This window comes from Saccostrea echinata, unplaced genomic scaffold, assembly GCF_033153115.1.
Source record: "Saccostrea echinata isolate AGI-Se365-2 ecotype Australia unplaced genomic scaffold, CSIRO_AGI_Sech_v1 ptg000062l, whole genome shotgun sequence".
Lineage (NCBI taxonomy): Eukaryota > Metazoa > Mollusca > Bivalvia > Ostreida > Ostreidae > Saccostrea > Saccostrea echinata.
The window spans coordinates 2,815,586-2,839,462 of NW_026889811.1; the positions used below are offsets into that span (position 1 = coordinate 2,815,586).

Consider the following 23,877-nt stretch of genomic DNA (forward strand, 5'->3'; position numbering starts at 1 on the left):
TCAGGTAATGTATATTCAAATTTGTACAAATCATGATCCCCTGGAGAATAGAGGGGCCATAACAGGGGATCATACAAAGGAATATAAAGGATATATCAATCAAAATTTTCTTCTTAAGAACAGCAAAGCCATTATTTGTCATATTAATTCAAAAGCATCCCTATGAAGTTTAGATTCAAGTTAGTTAAATAACCCCCCCCCCCCTCCCGAACCAGTTTTATATTTAAACTTTTCAAGACTGAACTGATTTCTGCTTTTTCATAGCCAGAGTGCTCAGGTGAGCGATGTGGCCCCAGGGCCTCTTGTTTCTTCATTTGCTGATGAGGGCAACTTTTCTGTGTATTCCCAATAGTCCTCGATACATATTGTTTGAAATTTGTTCAGTTATTTTGCAGGCATTAGAGATAACTAGATATTTATCGGTGTTTCAGGTAGATAGATGTTGAAATAGAGACAGTATTGTTCAGGTGGAATTAGGACCAGACAGGACATTGGTCTTCTTTTTAAGAGGTTTTTGGTAGGTATATTGTTTATGCCAAACATTTTACATGAGTAATTAGCCCATGGCATCTATTTTTATGCTAATGCACTTGAGATAACGTACAATTTTTCTCTGAGGTTCAGACCAGAAAACGGGATCCATGACTTGTTATTAAAAAAGTGCTGGAGATAAGTTTACCATTATTAGCATTAATTTACACATTCTCCTGAATTTTAATGACAACTGTTGGGGGTTATTGGGGTATGACATTTTAATGGTATAAGCTGCACTTTTGAGACAGATTGCGAAGTACCTGTAGGGATTTTTTTTAATAGAATTTTTTATGTGCCTTGAGTCACTAAGTGTTGTTTATATTCAAGATGGCATCTATTTGGATAATCATGATGTTTGTTATATAATTACAGAAAAGAGGGATCCTAGGTCTCAATCTGCATATATTTATTTCTTTTGAATAGCACTGACATTAGAAATATTTGTGTTTTAGGTGTATTCATTCAGATACCATTGCATGAGAGAGATTTAAACACAAAAAAAGGTAAAATCCTGATTTGTGGAACCATTTTTACATTTTATCCTTTATTTGGTAATGGAAATCTTTTGCAACAGAGAAAGAAAAATTAATTCATTATTTCTAGGATTACAATATTATGGAATACAAAAATGATGTAATGAACATTATCCCCTGCTGTTTAATATTGCTTAACATTGTATACAGCTTTAATATGACTTATATGGATATAGTACCCTAGCTACTGTTGAATATTGCTTAACATTGTAATACTGTCTACATCACTACAATATAATAATTATAAATATATTATGTAATTTTTTTTTACGTCTACCAGGCAGGTGCTTGCTGAGGAAGTATGTTCAGGTTTTTGGTGTTGCTTCTGCTGGGAATACCTGTTGGGGCTAAGAAAGGGTGAGAGGATTTACTTTTAATACAGTATACAATGTAGTCAGTGTAATAATGTCATTTCTAAACAACAAGTCAAAAATAAATCCCCCTGCCTGTGAAATAAATAAAAAAAAAATTTCAGATTTTTAAACTAAAAATAAACCTCTACCAGTTTAATTTAAGTAATGTAGTAGTATTTCTTACGGAAAACAATTGTTATTTATCTTTCTTTGGTGTTCAATAAAGATATAGCTACTTTGAGCAATATGTTGCTTATTTTTATAAATGGAGTGTTTCAAGGAATGAATTACCTGTAATAGCAATACGTTTGACTACATTATAATCCAGAGTTCATTTTGTTTGATACAATTCAAATTATTTAAACTTTCTGAGAAAAAAACCCTTTGGCACCAGCAAGGTAGACTTTCTTCTGATTTTCATAAAAACATGTACTGGAAATGTGTATTTTGAAATTGATCTGTGATTGAAATAGCTAGGACATACTGTATGTGTACTTAAAAAAGCGGGCTTCATATTTTAGCAGCTTTGGTGCGGACAAAGACGTGCTAATTCATAAATACCGCTATGAAGTCATTTAAGGAATAACTGTCAAATTTTTTGGTTTCATGATGATCAATCAATTGGTTTGCGTGATAATTTGCATAAACGCTGAAGGCGTTTATGCATAAAATTATCACGCAAGCCAATCGATTGATCATCGTCATGAAACCAAAAAATCTGACAGTTATTCCTTATATTTACATGCTCTTGATTCTGCAAATTCACGTGCTACAAGCCCCGCTTCTGTCTCTATTTGTCCCGCCCTGCACATGATTTTTTTTTTCACCATGCCTATCGATGAACCAGTAAATTTATGTAGAAATAAAGTATTTTTACTATTTGAAATTTTATCTCAGACAAAGACATTGGAAATGTAAATATTTACTAATACAATACACGGCACGGATATGTATAGTGCTAATTCATGATTACGCCAACAACTACATACCCCTTGATTGCGTTAAGTTTTGAATACACCAATTTATGTACACGTACAGTACATGTTCTCTTTAGAAATTTGTGCTCATTTTCTTTTTATGAAATTTGAATATTTATTACAGATAATTTGGATTTTTAATGTAAGCTAGGTCTTCAGAAAAATGCTTTAAATAGTAAAACAAATATCTTTGGCTAATCTAATAAAAATAACTTATTGATGGGGAGTCACTTCAGCCTTATTTGGGTATGTAGGTATTGAATGCATATGAGATGCCCTCATTTACTGTAAATCACTTTTTATTCACAAGAACTTTATTTTCGCTAATTACCCAAGACAGTTTGCTCGCAAAAATTCCATTCTTGTATATATTTGTATTCATAAAGATTATATAGAGCAGTTACCAAAATTTGTGAAATTTTTTTTCTCGCTAATATGGAGTAAATGTCTATCTTATTAAAATAAAGGGTCTCGAAAATTTTGTGATCTACAGTATATAATGACCCATTCATATAATTGTGACATGATGGCGGTGTTTTTCTTTGAAATTTCCTGCTCTATATTAGCAATATAGAATGGGACTACAGTAGGCCGAGCTATTTTCCATTCTGTATTAGCCCTATATACTGTGTTGTATTAGCCAACTATTCTGTATCTAAAATATGTACAGCACAATCTAAAAATAAATCTGATTCAATATATCAAAAGCACATACAATTAGTAAAGGCTGATTTTTTCCTATTATGAATTTTGTATTAATATTTTCTAGTGAATGTTAAAGGTCAAATTTTCTCAATCGCTTTTATAAACTTATTCCACACAGAATCTATTTGTTATTTCGATCCAAAAGAAAAGGAAAATTTACAGATATGGAAAACTGATGCTGTTGGATAAATTCCTCAAAAACTGTTTGCTTTCTTTGTGTCCCCTTCAAAATGGTAAAGCCAATGGTTCATGGTTGCAGCATTAAGTTCAGTACCCCTCCCCTTTTCACGCCTCTAGTGAAAACTAATTCAAGTCCATTTTTTAGTGTTTTGATGTTTAAAAACTCTTCTTAAATCCTTATCGCTGACAACTAATCCACATCTCTTTTATCATATTTAATGTTGCATTTAATTAAGAAAATAAAAATCTGTGACATCAAAGTCCATAGAAGAGCTGTCTGTATCGCCTGTATTTGTATCTAGGTTAACTGAGATTTTGAAACCCGTCATATATATCAGGATCAATCTCCATAGTGTCATAAATCTACAGGAAGGTTAAATCATTCACTTTATTTGTTAAAAAATTAGAAGAGTTCAAGTCAGCTGCGTCTTCCCCTTTGTCAAAACTAATCTGACTGAATCTTACATTGTCCGTGGGAATAAATAAACAGCGGATGCTGCACAGAAAATTGATTATGATGAGCAAGGTGCTCATTTTGATTGCATATGTTAAAAATCATTTAGAGAACTCGACAGGTTCTCTATCGTAAATACAAATTTTGGGCAGAGTCTCGTGCTTCGCACTCATCCACCTCCAAATTTGTATCTACGAGAGAGAGCCCATCTAATTATGCCCCCGTATTGAAGATTCGGGGGTATATAGCTTTTTCCCTGTCCGTCTGTCTGTCTGTCTGTCTGCTTGTCTGCAAAAACTTTAACATTGCCCATGACTTTTGATTGATTGGAGCTATGCCTTTCATATTTCACATGTGTAATCCTTATGACAAGATCTTCCTTTGGATACCAACAACTTTGACCCTTTGACCTTGATCTTGGAGATTGACCTACTTTTGAAAAAACTTTAACATTGGCCATAACTTTTGAACGGTAGGTGCAAATGCTTTCATACTTCACATATGTAATCCTTGTGACAAGATCTTTTTTTGGATGCCAACAACTTTACCCTTTGACCTTGGAGTTTGACCTACTTTTGAAAAACTTTAACCTTGGCCATAACTTATGAACAGTAGGTGCTAGGGCTTTCATACTTCACATGTGTAATCCTTGTGATGAGACCTTCCCTTGGATACCAACAACTTGGACCCTTTGACCTTGACCTTGGATTTTGACCTACTTTTGGAAAACCTTGGCCATAACTTTTGAACAGTTGGTGCTAGGGCTTTCATACTTCACATATGTAATCCTTGTGACAAGACCTTTCTTCGGATACCAACAACTTTGACCTTTTGACCTTGACCTTGGACTTTGACCTACTTTTGGAAAACTTTAACCTTTGATACAACTTTTGAAAAGTTGGTGCTAGGGCTTTCATATTTATGTGTTTTTTTATGTTTTTTTCCCTTGTGACAAGACCTTCCTTTGGATACCAACAATTGTAATCCATTGACCTTGACCTTGGAGTTTGACCTACTTTTGAAAAACTTTAACCTTGGTCATAACTTTTGAACGATTGGGTCTTCGGCTTTCATATTTTACCTGTTTATTTCTTGTGAGAAGGCCTTTCCTTCGGCACCGTTGATTTTGACCATTTGACCTTGATGTTTGACTTACTTTTGAAAAACTTTAACCTTTTTCATATCTATTCAATGGTTGCTGCTAGGGCTTTCATATTTCATAACTTTTGAAATATTCCTCGAGACAAGACCTTACTTTGGGTACCAACGTATTTGATTTGCATTTGAGAAAGTTTAACCTTTGCTATAAGTTGCCATACGGGGGCATCAGTGTTTCACAATCACATCTTGTTCTCTTAATAATACTTAAAACATCTGTGACATCAAAGTCCATAGACAAGGTTAAAGATCATTAAAGGTAGATCAATGGGTAACAAGGGTGGATCTCAATTTTGTTTTCCTTAAAAATACCTAAAACATTGCCAAACAAAAAAAACCCATCTAAAGAAGGGCTGTACTTCATATACATATTAGCTGTCTTAAGTTCTGCTGAACTAAGTTTAATAATTCAGTTTTTTTATGAATGTAAGGAGCTACATGCTGATAGCCCCCGAGAGTGCTATAAAGGGAGATGACTACCCAGTCACTGTTGTGAACAACTTGAATGAGTCGGCAGATGTTACGGTCACAATGTCAGCAAAAGGAGGAGCATATACCACAAAGACAGGAACGATAGCAGCAAAAAGTAAACAGCAGCTATATTTTGTATCAGAAGATGATATGTTCATAGGCTTTAAATACTTGTTTAATTCATTTATTTTTTCCCTTTCCTCTTACCAAGCCCCATAAAACTATAAGAATATCTAGTTATAATAAGCCCCATAAAAATATTAGAATATCTAGTTATACAAAACCCATGGAACTATAAGAATATTCATCTAAGCCCCAAGGAACTATTAGAAAAATCTAGTACATGTAGTTATCTAAGCCCCATGGAAGCTTAAGATTATGTAGTTATAGTAAGCCCCACAGAACCATATGAATAATCTACAGTCATTGGACAAAAGTACTCATCGTCAAAGTACACAAATGGCTATGAAACTTGTAACAACTATTTTCAATCACCCTACTTATAGAGAACAGAAGTTTGGCCATTATGTCATAAATTTTTAGTGACACCAGTATGTACAGATTTTGTCTGTCTCTAGAATTCGTTCAAGGACAATTATATCCAGTATTATGAAAAACAAAAAAAATAAAAATTTGGTCAGTGTAGTAAACAGGCATTGATCTGGAAGAAAGCTTTAGAAGGGGGACTTTAAATGAATTTACAAATGAATTAAGGAAAGGATTATACTTCATGTTCTAAAATTGGGAAAAGAAAATCACTTAAAATGGAATATAAAAGATGGTTATAGAAAAAAGAAGATGGTTGTTTGTTGATGCCACAAAAACAATCATCACATGATGTAAGGAGAAGTGAACTATAGATCATCAGCGGAAAAACTTGATACGGGATGATGAATACCAGGTGGTTATTGGAAATAGTATCCTTTTGTAGATTTTAAGAGAAGCAAATCAAGTCAATAACCCTCATCTTATGTGTGCACCATCAAAGACCAAACTGTTATGATCTATATATTACAAGGCTGCAGGAACTTTGACAATTAACGTAAATTGAAAAAAATATATTAGAAAACAATTTGTGGCCTGTTATTGCTGAACATTTTCCTGATTGAAATGACATTATCAGAGTGACGATGCCCCCATACCTCGATCACATCTACTCGGTGGCTTTAAGGAAGAAAATAATTTTTGTTATTACTACATCTTAGTCAGTACTGTCTCCAGATGTAAATATTATTGGAAATGTCTGGTAAAAATTAAAAAGAAATAACAGTTTGTCAAAATATACCATCTCAACCAATCAAGCGGCTTTATTTATTAGTTCATTTATTCCCTAAAGACAACTAGAAGTAATAAGAATGAAGGGTCATTTAACAAAATATTAAGGTATGGCAATTAGTATTAAATCCTGGCGGATGTTGATGAGTAGCTAATATAAACAAATCACCATCATTTTGACATCAGAGACAAATCCATATGCAGCCTATTCCATCTGAATTGAAATCGCTTATTTTGAAATATTGCTGTAAACATACTTTTTTCCACAGGTTCATAATTTTGCGGAATTAACAATGTGCTGGTTCCTTGAATTTCAATACATCCAAAGTAGACTGTACCTATGTCCAATGACTAAAGTCAAAAATAAGCCCCAACGGATCAAAAGAATGATGTAATTATGCCCCCCTTTGAAGAATGGAGGGCATATTGCTTTGCTGCTGTCGGTCAGTCTGTCTGTCGGTCAATCTGTCTGTTGGTCTGTCTTTCTGTCGATCCACCAACAGTTTCCATTTCGCAGCACAGTTAAGGCTGCAGTAAGGAGGCAGGGCCTAATTCATGCATTATTGTCGTTGGCTAAATCCCACACAGTAATATATAAACAATTCACTGATCGCAATGCACATGTCAATGTGATGTCATATCGTAAAATTTGACGCAGTTTGTATGCAGTGAGAGGCGGATCAAGTTATATTTATACAATGAAAAATGTATTTTGTAATTAAATAAAATATAAATTGTAGATATATAGGAGGCCATTAACTTGAATGCGATGTCTATTTTATGATTTTATTCATATACTTCCCATACATTCCTTAGACAAGCGATACTGTCGTATATTTGTATGCAGATGCATTGAAGGGAAAAAGAAGGGTCGTAATAAATCGATATATTGCAAGGGCATACCCTCAATGAATTATGACAAGCTTTTACACATAAACTCAAGAAGTATAAAAATATTTGAAAAGTGGTGCGAACCTATTGAAATCTTGCAAATGAATTAATCATATCTATATTTAATGTACTTGACCAGCAAAATATTCAACATACGGTCTAACAAATGTAATTTTAGCAATTAGATAGTAGAATCTATATAGGTTCGCAGCACTTTTCACAAACTACAAAGAGTGTTGAAAACAATCATATGTTAAACTTAGATTTTTAACTTGGTTATGCCCTTGCAATATTAGAATTTATAGATGAACTCAATACTTCAGGTATATTTGTTAAAATCACGTGACTGCCCCATCACGTGACAAGTCTAAATAAGAAATCTATTCGTCCTCAACATGTAGTTTTCAACCACATTGCATTTGTCCAATAATAGTAAAGTCCTAAAAAGAAACGCCCATCCTTATAAAGAATATATTTTCTATCTAAAAAATTCGCCGATATTTCCATTTGGCACCTTAACTGTACTGCGTTATTTTCTTTGCAGAGGTTGCACATACTGAAATGAAATTTGGTATACAGATTTATCGTAAAAATATCTAGATCAAATTTTGTTTTGGGTACAATTGAGCAATTTTTAACAGAGTTATGCCCCTTGGACTTTAAAAAATTCCTGGACCAATTATTTGCAGTTTCCATTCATTTTCTTCGCAGAGGTTCCACATACTGAAATGAAAGTTGGTTAATAGATTTATCATATGAATATGAATATCTAGGACAAGTTCTGTTTTGGGTAAGATCGAGCAATTTTTGACAGAGTTATGCCACTTGGGGGGGGGGGGGGGGCATAAGTGTTTCACAAACATTTCTTGTTATACTAAATATGCTCATTGAACCATAAATATAGTTACACTAAGCCCTATGGAAATATGGAAATATAAGAATATTTATTATACTTCTGTTAAAACGTTTCCTATATATTAATATAAGAAGGTAAAATAACTATTTTTCTATAGTCTGAAAATTTCATGCCTAGTGAAGCTATACCCCAGGGTATAGTTTGTGCTATCCACTCCTCGGAAATTTTTCATTCAATTTTTGCCGCCAATTTTGATTTCTGCTATCAATCTAATTCTATAGACTGATGATGTCATCCTGAGTTCAGTATAGTTCAGTAGCATTGTGACGTCACCACACAATATCAATGAGCTGAATGAGATTTCAGCTCATTCTTGCAGTGATTATCTTACACTATAGACATTGCTTTAGGTCTATGCTTACGCCAAATACTTGTTCAAGACTTTTAAATTTATTCTATTCATGTTCTGCCTATGAAACTATAGTATCAGACATTCTAACCCTCAAAAATTATAATTTACATCAGTATAATAAAACGCTTATCCACTGGCTGTGAGTGGGATAGGGGTGAATTAAAGAAAAATGACCAAACGCATATTTATCAACCCACACTAAAAAATACAGGCAATGAAAATAGATTTCTATGTCTCAGCATATGTCTTTAGATAGTGTGTAAATACCTGCCAAATATCTCGTTGATATCTCGATTAACAAAAAAGTTATGCCCAAAAATGATGCTAAAATTGTCAGGAGTGCAACACCTTTTTGTGACATTTTGAAATTTCAATATTTTTTAGAGATCTGTGAAATAAAAACAATGCTTCATGTTAAAAATAAAGACTTTCCTGATAATATTCAAAGTATTGAGCTTTAAATGTGGACTGTCATAACTTTTGTTTAATCAAGTTGTGGTCATGGCTGATGTTTAAAAAAATGTTATACCATGTCAGGAGTGCAACAGAAAAAATGTAGTGTTGCCAATAAAACATCAATTGTAAAATTCTGATAGAAAATTAAGACAAAATAGAATTTTGGAAGTGTAAAATAATAACTGATATACATTTAAAACATGTTATATAAATCACAAGCAGCATTAATGAGAGTCAAGTATATGTGCATACCCAAAAATGTCAGGAGTGCAACATTTGATGTTTTGCTCCCAAGCATGAAAAAACTATTATCATTATATGATTTTCTGATTTTTATTTTGGAAAATAAAGACACAAAGAACATTTTTACCAAATAGATTTATCAATTACAGGATCTGTCTGTGCTTCAGATCCATATTTCTATGGTCAGGAGAGCAACACATTTTTTTAAAGATTCAAGTTGTGTGTCGAATAGACTTCTATTCATGCTTAGAAGTATTCATTAATTAATAATGATCTTTTTGTATAATTAAATGCTAAATTATTGATAGTTTTATTAATAAAAATCCTTCCTTTTTTCAATTTTATCAATTTAGATGTGTTTTTATCTTTTTTATGATTTTTTTTAATGAACGTTAAAAATAAACACACTAAAACATTGTCATTAAATTCAAGTAATTCCTCCTCAACTTCACTGAAACAACAGAACAAGTTCTTACGTAATTTTCACTTCACAATTCTACTTTAAAGGCCCCAATGCTTTTGGTCAGTAGTGCAACAAATATGTTAGAATTATAAATCATCCAATAACAATAAAAATAAGAAAAAGTGATGAGTAGAATTTTTCTGGTGTGTTACTGTGTTTGTTCTCTAAAGGAAAATATACATTTAAGCTAGTTTTTTTGGTATAAAATAGGGTATAATTCCAGATAAAATGCGAATTTTAAATACTTTCATCTGTTTTAATTATGAAGTATTGGACTATAAATATTGCACAATTTCATTATCACTTGATGTTGCCAACACTTTATGAATTTTTGTGTTCTATGGTTTTAATTTTCAATTTTTCTGCAGTCAGGAGTGCAACAAAACTGCTTTATAATTACCAATGCTTTTTAACTATCTTTACTAAAAAATAAGTTGAAAAAAATGCTTGATACTATTTGATGTTCAAAACACTATGTCTATCAACAAATTACAGAAATTTTACAGTTAATTCAGGGAATAGTTTTCATCATTTCACATGTATTTTAAATAAATTTTTTTATATTACACTTTGCAAATAATCATGTTTTAAGGTCTTCAAAATATGAAAAACCTGCTGTAAACGATGAAAAAAATCAACACGACAAATTGATTTACAGAGTAAGAATGGGTTATTGTGTGTTATAATTTTTAAAACAATGTTAAATAAAATACATATCAGATGTCAGGAGTGCAACACAATAATGTAACATAAGGTCACTTCAAAATCTTGTATTTTTTGCAAGAGAACTCGTTTATAACAATTCTTTTTTGGCTTAGATTTAAAGAATTGACTTGAACGGACAAAAAAGTGAATTTTGTGGAATTTTATTGCTTCATATTTATTTCATATTAAAACTTTTCAAACCATAATTGAAAAAATAATGTAAAATAACAATCAAAAAGCCAATTTTTTGTCACATGTACAAGAGAAGATACTCATTCAAGGTCAAGATTTAATCATTTACACCCCTTTTACCATTTTTAAGGATAAAAAACTATAATTTCTTGTGATCATGTATTTTAGAAAGTCTTTTAAGGTGTAATGATATTTTCTTTTTTCAAAAGAAATTTAACTTATAAAAATTCTGAAACTTTTTAATCCAATTGTCTTTTCTATTGCCACTTCAGGATTTTAAACTAGAATGCATGTGCAATATGATGATACAAGTGAAAAATATGTTATATGTAGTTGAATTTTGCCCAAAAAATTCAGTTCGGTGGTCATTTTTTTTTAATTCACCCATAGCTCTTTCATCAAACCCTTGACAGGAACTATTCCCCTCGGGCAAGCCCTCAGGGAATAGTTCCTGCCCCGGGTTTGATAAAAGAGCTATCCCACTCACAGCCAGTGGATAAGTATATATATACTGTTACACTAAGCTCCATGGAACTATAAAAATATCTGTTACACTAGGCCCAGTGGAACTATTAGAATGTCTCTTAAACTAGGCCCTGTGAAAATATAAGAATATCTGTTACACTTAGCCCCATGAAAATATAAGACTATCTGTTACACTTAGCCCCATGAAAATATAAGAATATCTGTTACACTAGGCCCCATTGAATTATAAGAATATCTGTTACACTAGGCTTCGTGGAACTATTAGAATATCTGTTAAACTAAGCCCCATAGAACTATAGTAATATCTGTTACTCTAGGCCCCATTGAACTACATGTATAAGAATTTCTGTTACACTTAGCCCCATGGGAACCAGAATAAAATGTATAGTTGTTCTCTTGTTTATGTTTTTATTTTTGATGTTTATAATACAATGATTTACAAGATGTCCATAATTGTGAATTTATCGATAAAATATATGCATTATATTTTGAAAATAACTGTTACATTAATTCTTTTGGAGAGTTCTATTTGTAATACAATGTGACGAGCAGTAATGATTTATATTATTTTTTTGTAGGTTCTGTAAAACTCGACATGAGGGTAAGTACTTCAAATAATCATACCTTTTTCTTGGTACAAATATTTAGAATGAATCGAATGTTCAGAGAAGTAACCATGAATTCCTCATAAATTCTCTGTTTCCCTGTATTTACATGTGATGATTATTTTCTGATCAAAATTTGTCCATTGTTTGTTGTTGTTGTAGGCGTCATTATAAATTTTTAAATTATTTTCTCAAGAATCAGTGGGCCAATTTCAACCAACCTTTCCTTAAAGCATTTTTGGGTGAAGGGAATTCAAGTACATTCAAATGAAGGTCCAATCCCTCTTTCAAGGGGAGATAATTAAGAATTAATTAAGAATTAGTGAAATTCAATGGCATCTTTAAAATCTTCTCAAGAACCACTGGGCCAGAAATGATGAAACTTATGTGAAAGCTTCTTTACATAGTGTAGATTCAAGTGTCTTCAAATCTTAACTCCTTGAGATAAAGTGGGGGCACAATTGGTATAGTTTTAAATAAGGAATACACAGGAAGAATCTTTGAAAATCTTCTTCTCAAGAAAGCAGCAAAGCCATTAATAGTCATTTTTATATGGAAGCATCCTCAGATAGTGTAGATTCTAGTTGTCAAATAATGACCTCGTGGGGGGGGGGGGGGGGGGGCAGTGGGCATCAAAGTTTTTCATAGTACTACATAGGAAAAGTGCTTAATAAAAATATTCTTCTAAAGGTAAGCAAAGCTATAATTAGTTAAATTTGTACGGAAGCATCTTCAGGTAGTGTAGATTCAAGTTTGTTTATTTCATAACCCTGGGGCAAGGGTAGGGCCATAATATGTAATCAGAGTTTTACATAGGCATATATGGGGGAAAAATCTGCTGATGAATAAAGCAGGCCATAGTGACTCAGGTGAGCAGTGTAGCCCATGGGCCTCTGGTTTATTCTGTATTATTTATAATAAGGGATTATCAAAAATTTCATGGACTGGTATTATGTAGGCTGTGCTTACAATATCTATGATTAATGTAAAACAACAGAAGTTTAAGAATTGAAAACTTTGATAATTTGCCAATTTATCATTAATGCAAAGACGTTGTTTGATAAACTGGCACTTTCGCTGTTGAGTTTTGTGATGTTCGTCAACCTCATTGCTTCTCAATGTGTGCTCCCTCTGCCTCAATACACTTTTTAGCTCACCTGAGCCGAAGGCTCAAGTGAGCTTTTCTGATCACATTTTGTCTGTAGTCCGTCTGTCCGTCCGTCCGTCTGTCTGTCTGTCTGTCCGTCTGTCCGTCTGTAAACTTTTCACATTTTCGACTTCTTCTCAAGAACCACTGGGCCAATTTCAACCAAACTTGCCACAAAGTATCCTTGGGTAAAGGGGATTCAAGTTTGTTCAAATGAAGGGCCACACCTTCTTCCAAGGGGAGATAATTAAGAATTCGTGAAAAATTAATGGCATCATTAAAAAATCTTCTTCTCAAGAACCACTGTGCTTGAAAACATGAAACTTATGTGGAAGCATCCTCAGGTAGTGTAGATTCAAGTTTTTTCAAATCATGACCCCAGGGGGTAGGACGGGGCCGCAATGGCGATCAAAGTTTTACATAGGAAATATACAGGAAAAATCTTAAAAAATCTTCTTCTCAAGAACAGCAAACCCATAATTGGTCATATTTATATGGTAGCATCCTCAGATAGTGTAGATTCAAATTTGTTCAAATCATGACCCCTGGGGGTCGGGTGGGGCCACAATGGGCGATCAAAGTTTAACATAGGAATATATAGGAAAAATCTTCAAAAATCTTCTTCTCAAGAACAGCAAAGCCATGATTGGTCATATTTACTTGGAAGCATCCTCAGGTAGTGTAGATTCAAATTTGTTCAAATCATGACCCCTGGGGGTCGGGTGGGGCCACAATGGGCGATCAAAGTTTTACATAGGAATATATAGGAAAATCTTTAAAAATCTTCTTCTCAAGAACAGCAAAGCCATAATTGGTCATATTTACCTGGAAGCATCCTCAGGTAGTGTAGATTCAAGTTTGTTCAAATCATGACCCCTGGGGGTCGGGTGGGGCCACAATGGGCGATCAAAGTTTTGCATAGGAATATATAGGAAAAATCTTTAAAAATCTTCTTCTCAAGAACAGCAAAGCCATGATTGGTCATATTTACATGGAAGCATCCTCAGATAGTGTACATTCAAATTTATTCAACTCATGACCCCCGGGGGTCGGATGGGGCCACAATGGGCGATAAAAGTTTTACATAGGAACACATAGTAAAAATCTTCTTCTCAAGAACAGCAAAGCCATGATTGGTCATATTTATATGGTAGCATCCTCAGATAGTGTACATTCAAATTTGTTCAAATCATGACCCCTGGGGGTCGGGTGGGGCCACAATGGGCGATCAAAGTTTTACATAGGAACACATAGTAAAAATTCTAAAAAAAAAAAAAAACAATTTGTTAAGAATAGCAAAGCCATGATTGGTCATATTTATATGGTAGCATCCTCAGATAGTGTACATACAAATTTGTTTGAATCATGACCCCCGGGGGTCGGGTGGGGCCACAATGGGCGATCAAATTTTTACATTGGAACACATAGTAAAAATCTTTAAAAAAAAAAACCTATTTGTTAAGAATAGCAAAGCCATGATTGGTCATATTTATATGGAAGCATTCTTAGATAGTGTACATTCAAGTTTGTTCAAACATGACCCCTGGGGGTCTGGTGGGGCCACAATGGGTGATCAAAGTTTTACATAGGAATACATAGGTTAAATCTTTAAAAATCTTCTACTCAAGAACAGCAAAGTCATGATTGGTCATATTTAAATGGAAGCATCCTCAGATAATGTAGATTCAAATTTGTTCAATTCATGACCCCCCCCCCCCCCAACCACTATTATAGTTAAACTTTTCAACCTTTCAAGATTGAAGTGATTTCTGCTTTTTCCTAGCCATAGTGGTCAGGTGAGCGATGTGGCCCCTGGGCCTCTTGTCTTGGTTAGATAACTTGATTTAACACTCTCTAATTTATGATAAGATCTCATAGAATTGACAAGATAGATAAAATTTTTGAATATTATGTGAAAATTGTGTCAAATCACACTATCACACTAATGACTGAAATTAAAACAATTGTCTGTGTTACGCTCACTGTAGGAATCAATCATATTTTGAGGTTGTTTTATTATGTAGGCAGAAAGAGGATGTTAATAATAAATGCATAAAAATTCATTGAGGTACCTTAAGCTGTTTTAACTTTATGGTCCACAAACTTTTTGGTAACTCTGTATGTGTACTAATTTCAGAAGGAGTCATGTTTTAGTATACTACTTGCTGTCTAAAGTTTGATCATTTGTGTCCCTGTTAAAATAGGCATTGACTTGTTTAGTATGTGACTATTTAAACTTTACGTTTGAGCTAATTAGCTCAAAAGCCATAGACAAATAATTTTTAATTTGCTTAGGTAAAACATACATTATATTGGTAGTGTAAACATGTATGTTTAAAACTGATGTTACATTTTAAGTCTTTGATTTCTAGGTAACAGCGGATTTTTCCACTGCGTTCCTTCTAAACATGACCTTGACTTATACCCGGTCTGACCTGATCATTGTGAATTCAACATTAGTATCAATTAAAGAAGTGTCTAGTTTCCTCAACATTCAAACGGACAAGAAGATGTACAAGAAAAACCAGAAAGGTATCCCAAATCCTCGTAAACTTAACGAAACAAGAATAAAATGTGTGATATTGTTAGTTTGAAAAGTTAGGACTAATATTTTTGAGAATTCTGTCTGCAAACAAGTGATATTATATTGAATAGTCCCAGTTATGAATATTTTTAGCTCACCTGAGCTGAAAGCTCAAGTGAGCTTTTCTGATCACATTTTGTCCGGCGTCCGTCTGTCTGTCCGTCTGTCTGTCTGTCCGTCTGTCTGTCTGTAAACTTTTCACATTTTCGACTTCTTCTCAAGAACTACTGGGCCAATTTCAACCAAACTTGCCACAAAGTATCCTTGGGTAAAGGGGATTCAAGTTTGTTCAAATGAAGGGCAAAGCCCTCTTTCAAGGGGAGATAATTAGGAATTAGTGAAAAAATAATGGCATCATTTAAAAATCTTCTTCTCAAGAACCATAGGGCCAGGAAAGATGAAACTCATGTGGAAGCATCCTTAGGTAGTGTAGATTCAAGTTTGTTCAAATCATGACCCCCGGGGGTAGGGCGGGGCTGCAATGGAGGATCAAAGTTTTACATAGAAATATATAGGAAAAATCTTTAAAAATCTTCTTCTCAAGAACAGCAAAGCCATGATGAGTCATATTTATATGGAAGCATCCTCAGGTAGTGTAGATTCAAGTTTGTTCAAATCATGACCCCCGAGGGTAGGGCGGGGCCACAATGGAGGATCAAAGTTTTACATAGAAATATATAGGAAAAATCTTTAAAAATCTTCTTCTCAAGAACAGCAAAGCCATGATGAGTCATATTTATATGGAAGCATCCTGAGGTAGTGTAGATTCAAATTTGTTCAAATCATTACCCCCGGGGGTAGGGCGGGGCTGCAATGGAGGATCAAAGTTTTACATAGAAATATATAGGAAAAATCTTTAAAAATCTTCTTCTCAAGAACAGCAAAGCCATGATGAGTCATATTTATATGGAAGCATCCTCAGGTAGTTTAGATTCAAGTTTGTTCAAATCATGACCCCCGGGGGTAGGGCGGGGCCACAATGGAGGATCAAAGTTTTACATAGAAATATATAGGAAAAATCTTTAAAAATCTTCTTCTCAAGAACAGCAAAGCCATGATTGGTCATATTTATATGAAAGCATCCTGAGGTAGTGTAGATTCAAGTTTGTTCAAATCATGACCCCCGGGGGTAGGGCGGGGCTGCAATGGAGGATCAAAGTTTTACATAGAAATATATAGGAAAAATCTTTAAAAATCTTCTCAAGAACAGCAAAGCCATGATGAGTCATATTTATATGGAAGCATCCTCAGGTAGTGTAGATTCAAGTGTGTTCAAATCATGACCCCCGAGGGTAGGGCGGGGCCGCAGTGGAGGATCAAAGTTTTACATAGAAATATATAGGAAAAATCTTTAAAAATCTTCTTCTCAAGAACAGCAAGCCATGATGAGTCATATTTATATGGAAGCATCCTCAGGTAGTGTAGATTCAAGTTTGTTCAAATCATGACCCCCGGGGGTAGGGTGGGGCCACAATGGAGGATCAAAGTTTTACATAGAAATATATAGGAAAAATCTTTAAAAATCTTCTTCTCAAGAACAGCAAAGCCATGATGAGTCATATTTATATGGAAGCATCCTCAGGTAGTGTAGATTCAAGTGTGTTCAAATCATGACCCCCGAGGGTAGGGCGGGGCCGCAGTGGAGGATCAAAGTTTTACATAGAAATATATAGGAAAAATCTTTAAAAATCTTCTTCTCAAGAACAGCAAGCCATGATGAGTCATATTTATATGGAAGCATCCTCAGGTAGTGTAGATTCAAGTTTGTTCAAATCATGACCCCCGGGGGTAGGGTGGGGCCACAATGGAGGATCAAAGTTTTACATAGAAATATATAGGAAAAATCTTTAAAAATCTTCTTCTCAAGAACAGCAAAGCCATGATGAGTCATATTTATATGGAAGCATCCTGAGGTAGTGTAGATTCAAGTGTGTTCAAATCATGACCCCCGGGGGTAGGGTGGGGCCACAATGGGGGATCAAAGTTTTACATAGAAATATATAGGAAAAAATCTTCTGAAGAAGAACAGAAAAGCTATGTTTAGTCATATTGATATGGAAGCATCCTCAGGTAGTGTAGATTCAAGTTTGTTCAAATGATGACCCCCAGGTAGGATAGGGCCCAATGGGGGATGGAAAGTTTTACATAAGAACATATAGAAAAAATATTTCTTCTCAAGAACAGAAAAGCTATGTTTAGTCATATTGATATGGAAGCATCCTCAGGTAGTGTAGATTCAAGTTTGTTCAAATGATGACCCCTGGGATAGGGAGGAGCCACAATGGGGGATCAAATTTTTACAAAGGAATATATGGGAAGTTTTTTTTAAAAAATCTTCTCAAGTACAACAAAGCCATTTGTTATATTGACATGGAAGCATCATCAGGTAGTTTAAAATTCAAGTCCCCCCCCCCCCCCCCCCCCCCCCGGTCTTTTCAATACTGAACTGATTGTGCTTTTGCCTAGCCAATGTGCTCAGGTGAGCGATGTGGCCCATGGGCCTCTTGTCTTATTTCTTTCCCTAATCTGTGCTTTCCTCTCCTTATCCTAAAAATCGCTACAAAATGTTGAAAAAATTTTTATTTTCGAAAAATTGATGCTACATGCAAACCCTTATGGAGAATTTAAAAAGTTGGCATTTTTGTAAAGATTCTTCATTAAGTAAAATTAGATGTTGCTTTCTGCATGACGACAGTTATTTAAGATTTGTTTATATTTTAGTTCTGATCCGTGCATTGGCTCTGGATAGAGACCTTATGCCAGTAAATCAAAATGTCACCATATATATCAAGGTAAATATTCATTTCAAAGAAATTATTAATTGGAATCATATTTCCCATTTTATAAGAGGGGATACATATTACCTTTTTAAAATCCTTTTTTCTTATTAGTATATTGCAAAGATTTATGACATTTTTTTCGTATTATGTTAAATATATTTTCATATTAAATTATTATGAAAAATTTTTCATGTAGTGTAGATTCCAGTTTCCCCAAATCATTACCTTTAGATCACATTGAGATGCATTAGGCACTTATGTAATACACAAGTGTTAAGTAAGAAAAAGAAACAGTGGTTCAATAAATTGCCTAATGACACTCAGGTGACTGATAAGGCCCCTGGGCCTCTATTCTAAAATATCTCATTATGGAACATACTGTGTTTTGTATTTTAGAGTTCTACATTTAACTGAAATAACTTGTCTCGTGTTTGAGATAATTTGAATTATGGAGTAAAACTAGGATTTAATTAAATGGTACAGTGATTTCAGAATTTAATATTGTTTTATGTGTAGGATACATGTATCCATGTTTTATGTGTAGGATAAATGTATCTAATATGTTTTATGTGAAGGATAAACATATCAGTGTTTTATGTGTAGGATAAATGTTTCAGTGTTTTATATGTAGGATAAATGTATCAGTGTTTTATATGTAGGATAAATGTTTCAGTGTTTTATGTGTAGGATAAATGTATCAATGTTTTATATGTAGGATAAATGTTTCAGTGTTTTATGTGTAGGATAAATGTATCAATGTTTTATATGTAGGATCCTGATGAAAACCGTGTAGAGATGTGGAAGGACGTGGTACCAGAGTCAGGTATGTGTACTTAACATAAGTCAATTCATTTCCGCTAGGTCCAGGATTCCAGGTTCAAGATGGGCTAAATCAAGAGTATCAAAAATACAAATAACTTTTTAAATCTCTTTTACTCCTTCGCAATTTGCAGACAAATTAAGTGCATGGTTAATAGAAGCTATGGTTTCCGAGTTCAGGCCTTGTAAAGAAAATGGATCTTTAAATTTTTTTTCCTGGCATTTAGCAGACAAACATAATCCAATTTGACAAACATGAGGTCCTCTACTAAAATTGTCTCAACTTCTGTCATCAGCCCCAGTTGATCAATTGTCAAGAATCTAAAGATGCTAAAGTGACTATCAGCATCATTTGAAAGGATATACTTTTACCATATATACTCGCCTATAACTCATTCCGCCTATAAGTCGATTGTAGTTTTTAAGCTTGAATTAGAGGGATTGACCCACTACGCAGCACAGTTAAGGCTACAAAAAGGAGGTGTGGCCTAATTTTTACGGGAAATATTAACTATGACATCACACAAAACTAGCAATCCTTAAAAATACCGAAAAATGAGGTGATTTGCGATTTTAATCTGTAGGAGATAATTAAACTACATCAAAATTTACTATAACATGCGTTTTTGTCGTTAGTTAATTCCCACGTAGCAAGGTTTGAACAAGTCACTGATCGCACTGCACTTGTCGATATGACGTCATTCTGTAAAACTTGACACAGTATGTATGCACTGAGAGGTGGATCAAGTAATATTTTCACAACGAAGAAATGTATTTTATAATTAAATAAAATATGATTTGCAGATTTTTAAGAGGCCATTAATTTAGATACAATGTCCTTTTTATGATTTTGTTCATATATTTTCCGTACATTTCCTATTTCACGAATACTGCCGTATATTTGCATGCAGGTACATTGGAGGATAACCTAAGGGTCTTAATAAATCGATCTAGTGCAAGGGCATACCCTCAATGGATCATGACAAATTTTTAATTATAAACTCTAGAAGTATTAAGCTCTTTGAAAAGTGCTGTGATCCTGTTGAAATCTTGAAACTGAATTAATTATTTCTATATTTAATGAAGCTGACCAGCAAAAAATTCAGTATGCGTTCATACAAATATGATTTTAACAACGAAATACTAGAATCTATATAGGATCGCAGCACTTTTCACAAACTACAATGGGTGTTAAAACTATTTAAAAATTAAACTTTGAATTTTAAGTTGGGTATGCCCTTGCACTATTGAATTTATAGTTGTATTTTGTAACATAAAAAATCGCCGATATTTCCATTGCGCACCTTAACTGTACTGCGTAAAATACCAATCTTTTTATAACTCGCGTATAAGTCGGATAAAGAGTTTTTGACCCAAGTTTAACTCCCAAAAAACCAAGTTATAGGCGAGTATATACGGTAATTAAAATTTTCTGCTTTTTAGTGTTGTTATGAAATATTTTTGTGTGATAGGTGTGGCCAAAGCCGAGTTTCTTCTTTCTAATGATCCAGCTCTTGGGGACTGGACAATTACTGCTGAACAGCAACACAGTCCTTCAGAGGTAGACAGAGTTATCCTTCTTGTGTCTCATTGTGAAATTTAAAATATTGAGGAATATTTATTTCTAAATCTTTTTATTGGGTCTGAAGTTGATTAAAATCATACTTTTTCATTAATGAGCAGTAAACAAAATAAACCTTGATTATTTTATAATGCCCAAACATTGATAAAATTGAAAATTAATTATGGATCTTTCAAAAATATATGATTTTATTATTTGACTATTTATTTTTAGATTGTGAAATCTGTGGTCACATTTACAGTAGATAAGTTTGGTAAGTTACCAGTTTAAGACTTGATGTCTTGTGTCCTTAGAATTTTTTTTTTCAGAGTAATAGAAAATCAAAACAATTTTTAAAGTGTTCCATAATTTTTTCATGATGATTCAATAGAGACAAAATGTTCTGTAATGAAGCAACACTTAATTAAAGATCTATGACCATTTTGGAAAGGGAAAAGAAGTTTGTAAAATTCCCTAGTAAACATTGGTTTTACTTTAATGCTGTAATGTGAATCCTCTATAGCTCACCTGAGCCAAAGGCTAAAGTAAGCTTTTATAACTGAAATTTTCTGTTGTTCATTTTTCTCTCTGTCCCTCTGTCAACTTTTTTATTTTCTACTTCTTCTTCAGAACCACTGGACCAGTTCCAACCAAATTTTTACATAAAGCATCCTTGGGTAAAGGGGATCCAAGTTTGCTCAAAGAACATTTTTTAGGGCACATTCTTTCCTTACATAATTATAGTTATAAATGGAAATTATGTCTAAATATATTGAGTGATAATACAGCACAAATATATTGTCATTCAAATTCATTCATACTCACCTTAAAATTCATATAAGTAATGTTTGTTAAATTTGAATATTACATAATGCTACATGACAAGTTCAGTTTGACTGAAGAGAAAAATTGCTATATCTATTGCAAGCAAATTTTGTTTGTTTGTCTAGCTGTCCATTCATCTGTTTGTCTGACTGTCCCACTTTGTGTGTTACACCTTTGTTGTTAATAAGTAATGGATCTCTCAAGGAATACTCATGATAAGCAATTGTTTTATGACACTAAAGCAAGGTCAAATTTGTCATCACCATGGATACCTTGCATTACATGGTCATCTTCTTGTTAACTTCTATTAGATCACAAGTCAGTGAGTTATAGATGAAGAATATGTATATGTGCCAATATATAGCAGTGATCATTCTCTTCAGACATTTAGCGAAATTCCGCTAATTTGAATCCAATATTTACGAGTGTTTTCCAATATTTCAGCACTTTCCATTTTTGCAGCGATCCTTTTCTCTTTTCATTTACAAAATAAAAGTTTTGTACTTGTAAACATACAACAGACATTTTTTTTAATTTCAGTTCTGCCAAGATTTGAGGTGACTGTAATTGGACCCCCATCTCTTTACCCACGAAGTCAGAAACCATTTGATGTCCGAGTTATTGCCAGGTAATTCAGCAGAAAATATACTATCATGACTTCATTCATTTTAATTAAAATGACCAAGGATTGATTGTATACTACATATGCATATACGCATAGGAGGAGGGGGAGACTTGAGTGTGGTAATTATACCTCTGCAAACAAAGTTTGGGGGGTATGTAGGAATTGCCTTGTCCTTTTGTCCATTTGTTCATTCAATCTTGTCTTGGCTATAAATTACTAATGGAGAAATATTGGGATCTCATACATGGTACAGAGATTGCTTATGACCTTAGGGTGTGTAATGACCTTGACCCAAGGGCATTCCAGCAAATTCAAGATCACTGGTAGAAAAAGTATAAAATTCTTTTTGTGTGCTTTAACTTAGTAATGGAGAATCATTGGAAGGTCATACAGTGAAGACTGTGCAATTCATTTCACTTTGAATTCTGGCCTTTATTTTCATTCTTGGAAAAGGATTTTCATTAGATAAAATAAAGTGATCAAAAAAATCTACATTTCACTTATTTATAAGTTCTGGAGATGAAAAAAATAACTTCAAAGCCAAGATTTAATACTTTCAAAAGTAGCTCAAGTTTCACAATGTTCTACCAATCAGCAGTACGGATTCTGAAAGGGCTTTCAGTGTTGAAAAACGCATGTTTAATTCAGGTCACTGCTAAATAATGAAATCTTAAATTCCATTTTATCGTTTAATTTAATCAATGAATCATCGAATTTTACCATTGTAAGTTTCTTTTCAATAAAATAATTCTCAATAAACAAACGCTTATTGTATATTAGGCAGTATGAAATATAACATAATAAATATGTTGTGAATGTCGTTACGTATGACTAGATTTTTTACTTTCCAAAAAAGATCATGACCCTCTTTTTACAGGTTGGAGATTGGCAAGTATGAAAATAACACTGTATGTAAGTATTTGTTTTCAGAGACAACATACTAAAGCTTTGTTTCCTATTTAACAGGTATACTTACGGGGAGAACGTTGTAGGAGATGCCAGAATCCTGGTGTCAATGAGTGGAAGTGAGAGGGCCATACCCTCCAAGCCTCTGGTAAACGGTCTTACCTGTATCTCTCATTAACAATACATGTAGGCAAACAATTAAATATTTTAAGTACATTGTCCTTCAAGGAATGCAGGTCTAGTAGATATATGCTCATAACATTCATGAATTTGTGCAAGGTATGAAATGACAGGAAATTTTAACTAGACATAGCCAAAAAAAACCCATATGTAACACAGTTTCAGCTGGCTTAAGAGGCTTACTTTAGCTGTAATTTAATGGATTTTCATCCAGGTTAGTTTTTAAAAAGAAATTGGGGGTTAGGAACACATTTTTAATGGGCAAACGCTACACTTAAATGTATTTTTTGGAAAGGAAGACTAAAAATTTGGAAAATTTTTGCATGTGGGATATGTTAAATAGGAGTTGGAATTTTAGACCATTTAAAGTTTACTTTGTAGCTTACTGTACTCCCTTCCTACTACATACACATGCACATACACTTTAATCACTTATAGTACTCAAAATGTGTCTGGTTGTCATGTAACTCTGATGTTCATGCATGGCTTTCTGAACATTTT

At 33.6% G+C, this 23,877-nt stretch overlaps 1 protein-coding gene across 1 annotated transcript in view; it reads left to right on the plus strand.

Annotated features, from left to right (window-relative positions):
• The window catches only part of LOC133175436 (CD109 antigen-like), a 203,445-nt gene that overhangs the window by 16,332 nt on the left and 163,236 nt on the right, over positions 1-23,877 (plus strand). Inside the window, exons 2-13 of the mRNA XM_061310542.1 lie at positions 432-517; positions 987-1,037; positions 1,348-1,424; positions 5,326-5,480; positions 11,923-11,945; positions 15,469-15,628; positions 18,402-18,472; positions 19,232-19,283; positions 20,752-20,840; positions 21,075-21,114; positions 22,206-22,293; positions 23,257-23,344. Coding sequence (XP_061166526.1) covers positions 1,369-1,424; positions 5,326-5,480; positions 11,923-11,945; positions 15,469-15,628; positions 18,402-18,472; positions 19,232-19,283; positions 20,752-20,840; positions 21,075-21,114; positions 22,206-22,293; positions 23,257-23,344 — 822 coding nt within the window. The 5' untranslated portion in view covers positions 432-517; positions 987-1,037; positions 1,348-1,368. The remainder of the gene's footprint in view (positions 1-431; positions 518-986; positions 1,038-1,347; positions 1,425-5,325; positions 5,481-11,922; positions 11,946-15,468; positions 15,629-18,401; positions 18,473-19,231; positions 19,284-20,751; positions 20,841-21,074; positions 21,115-22,205; positions 22,294-23,256; positions 23,345-23,877) is intronic.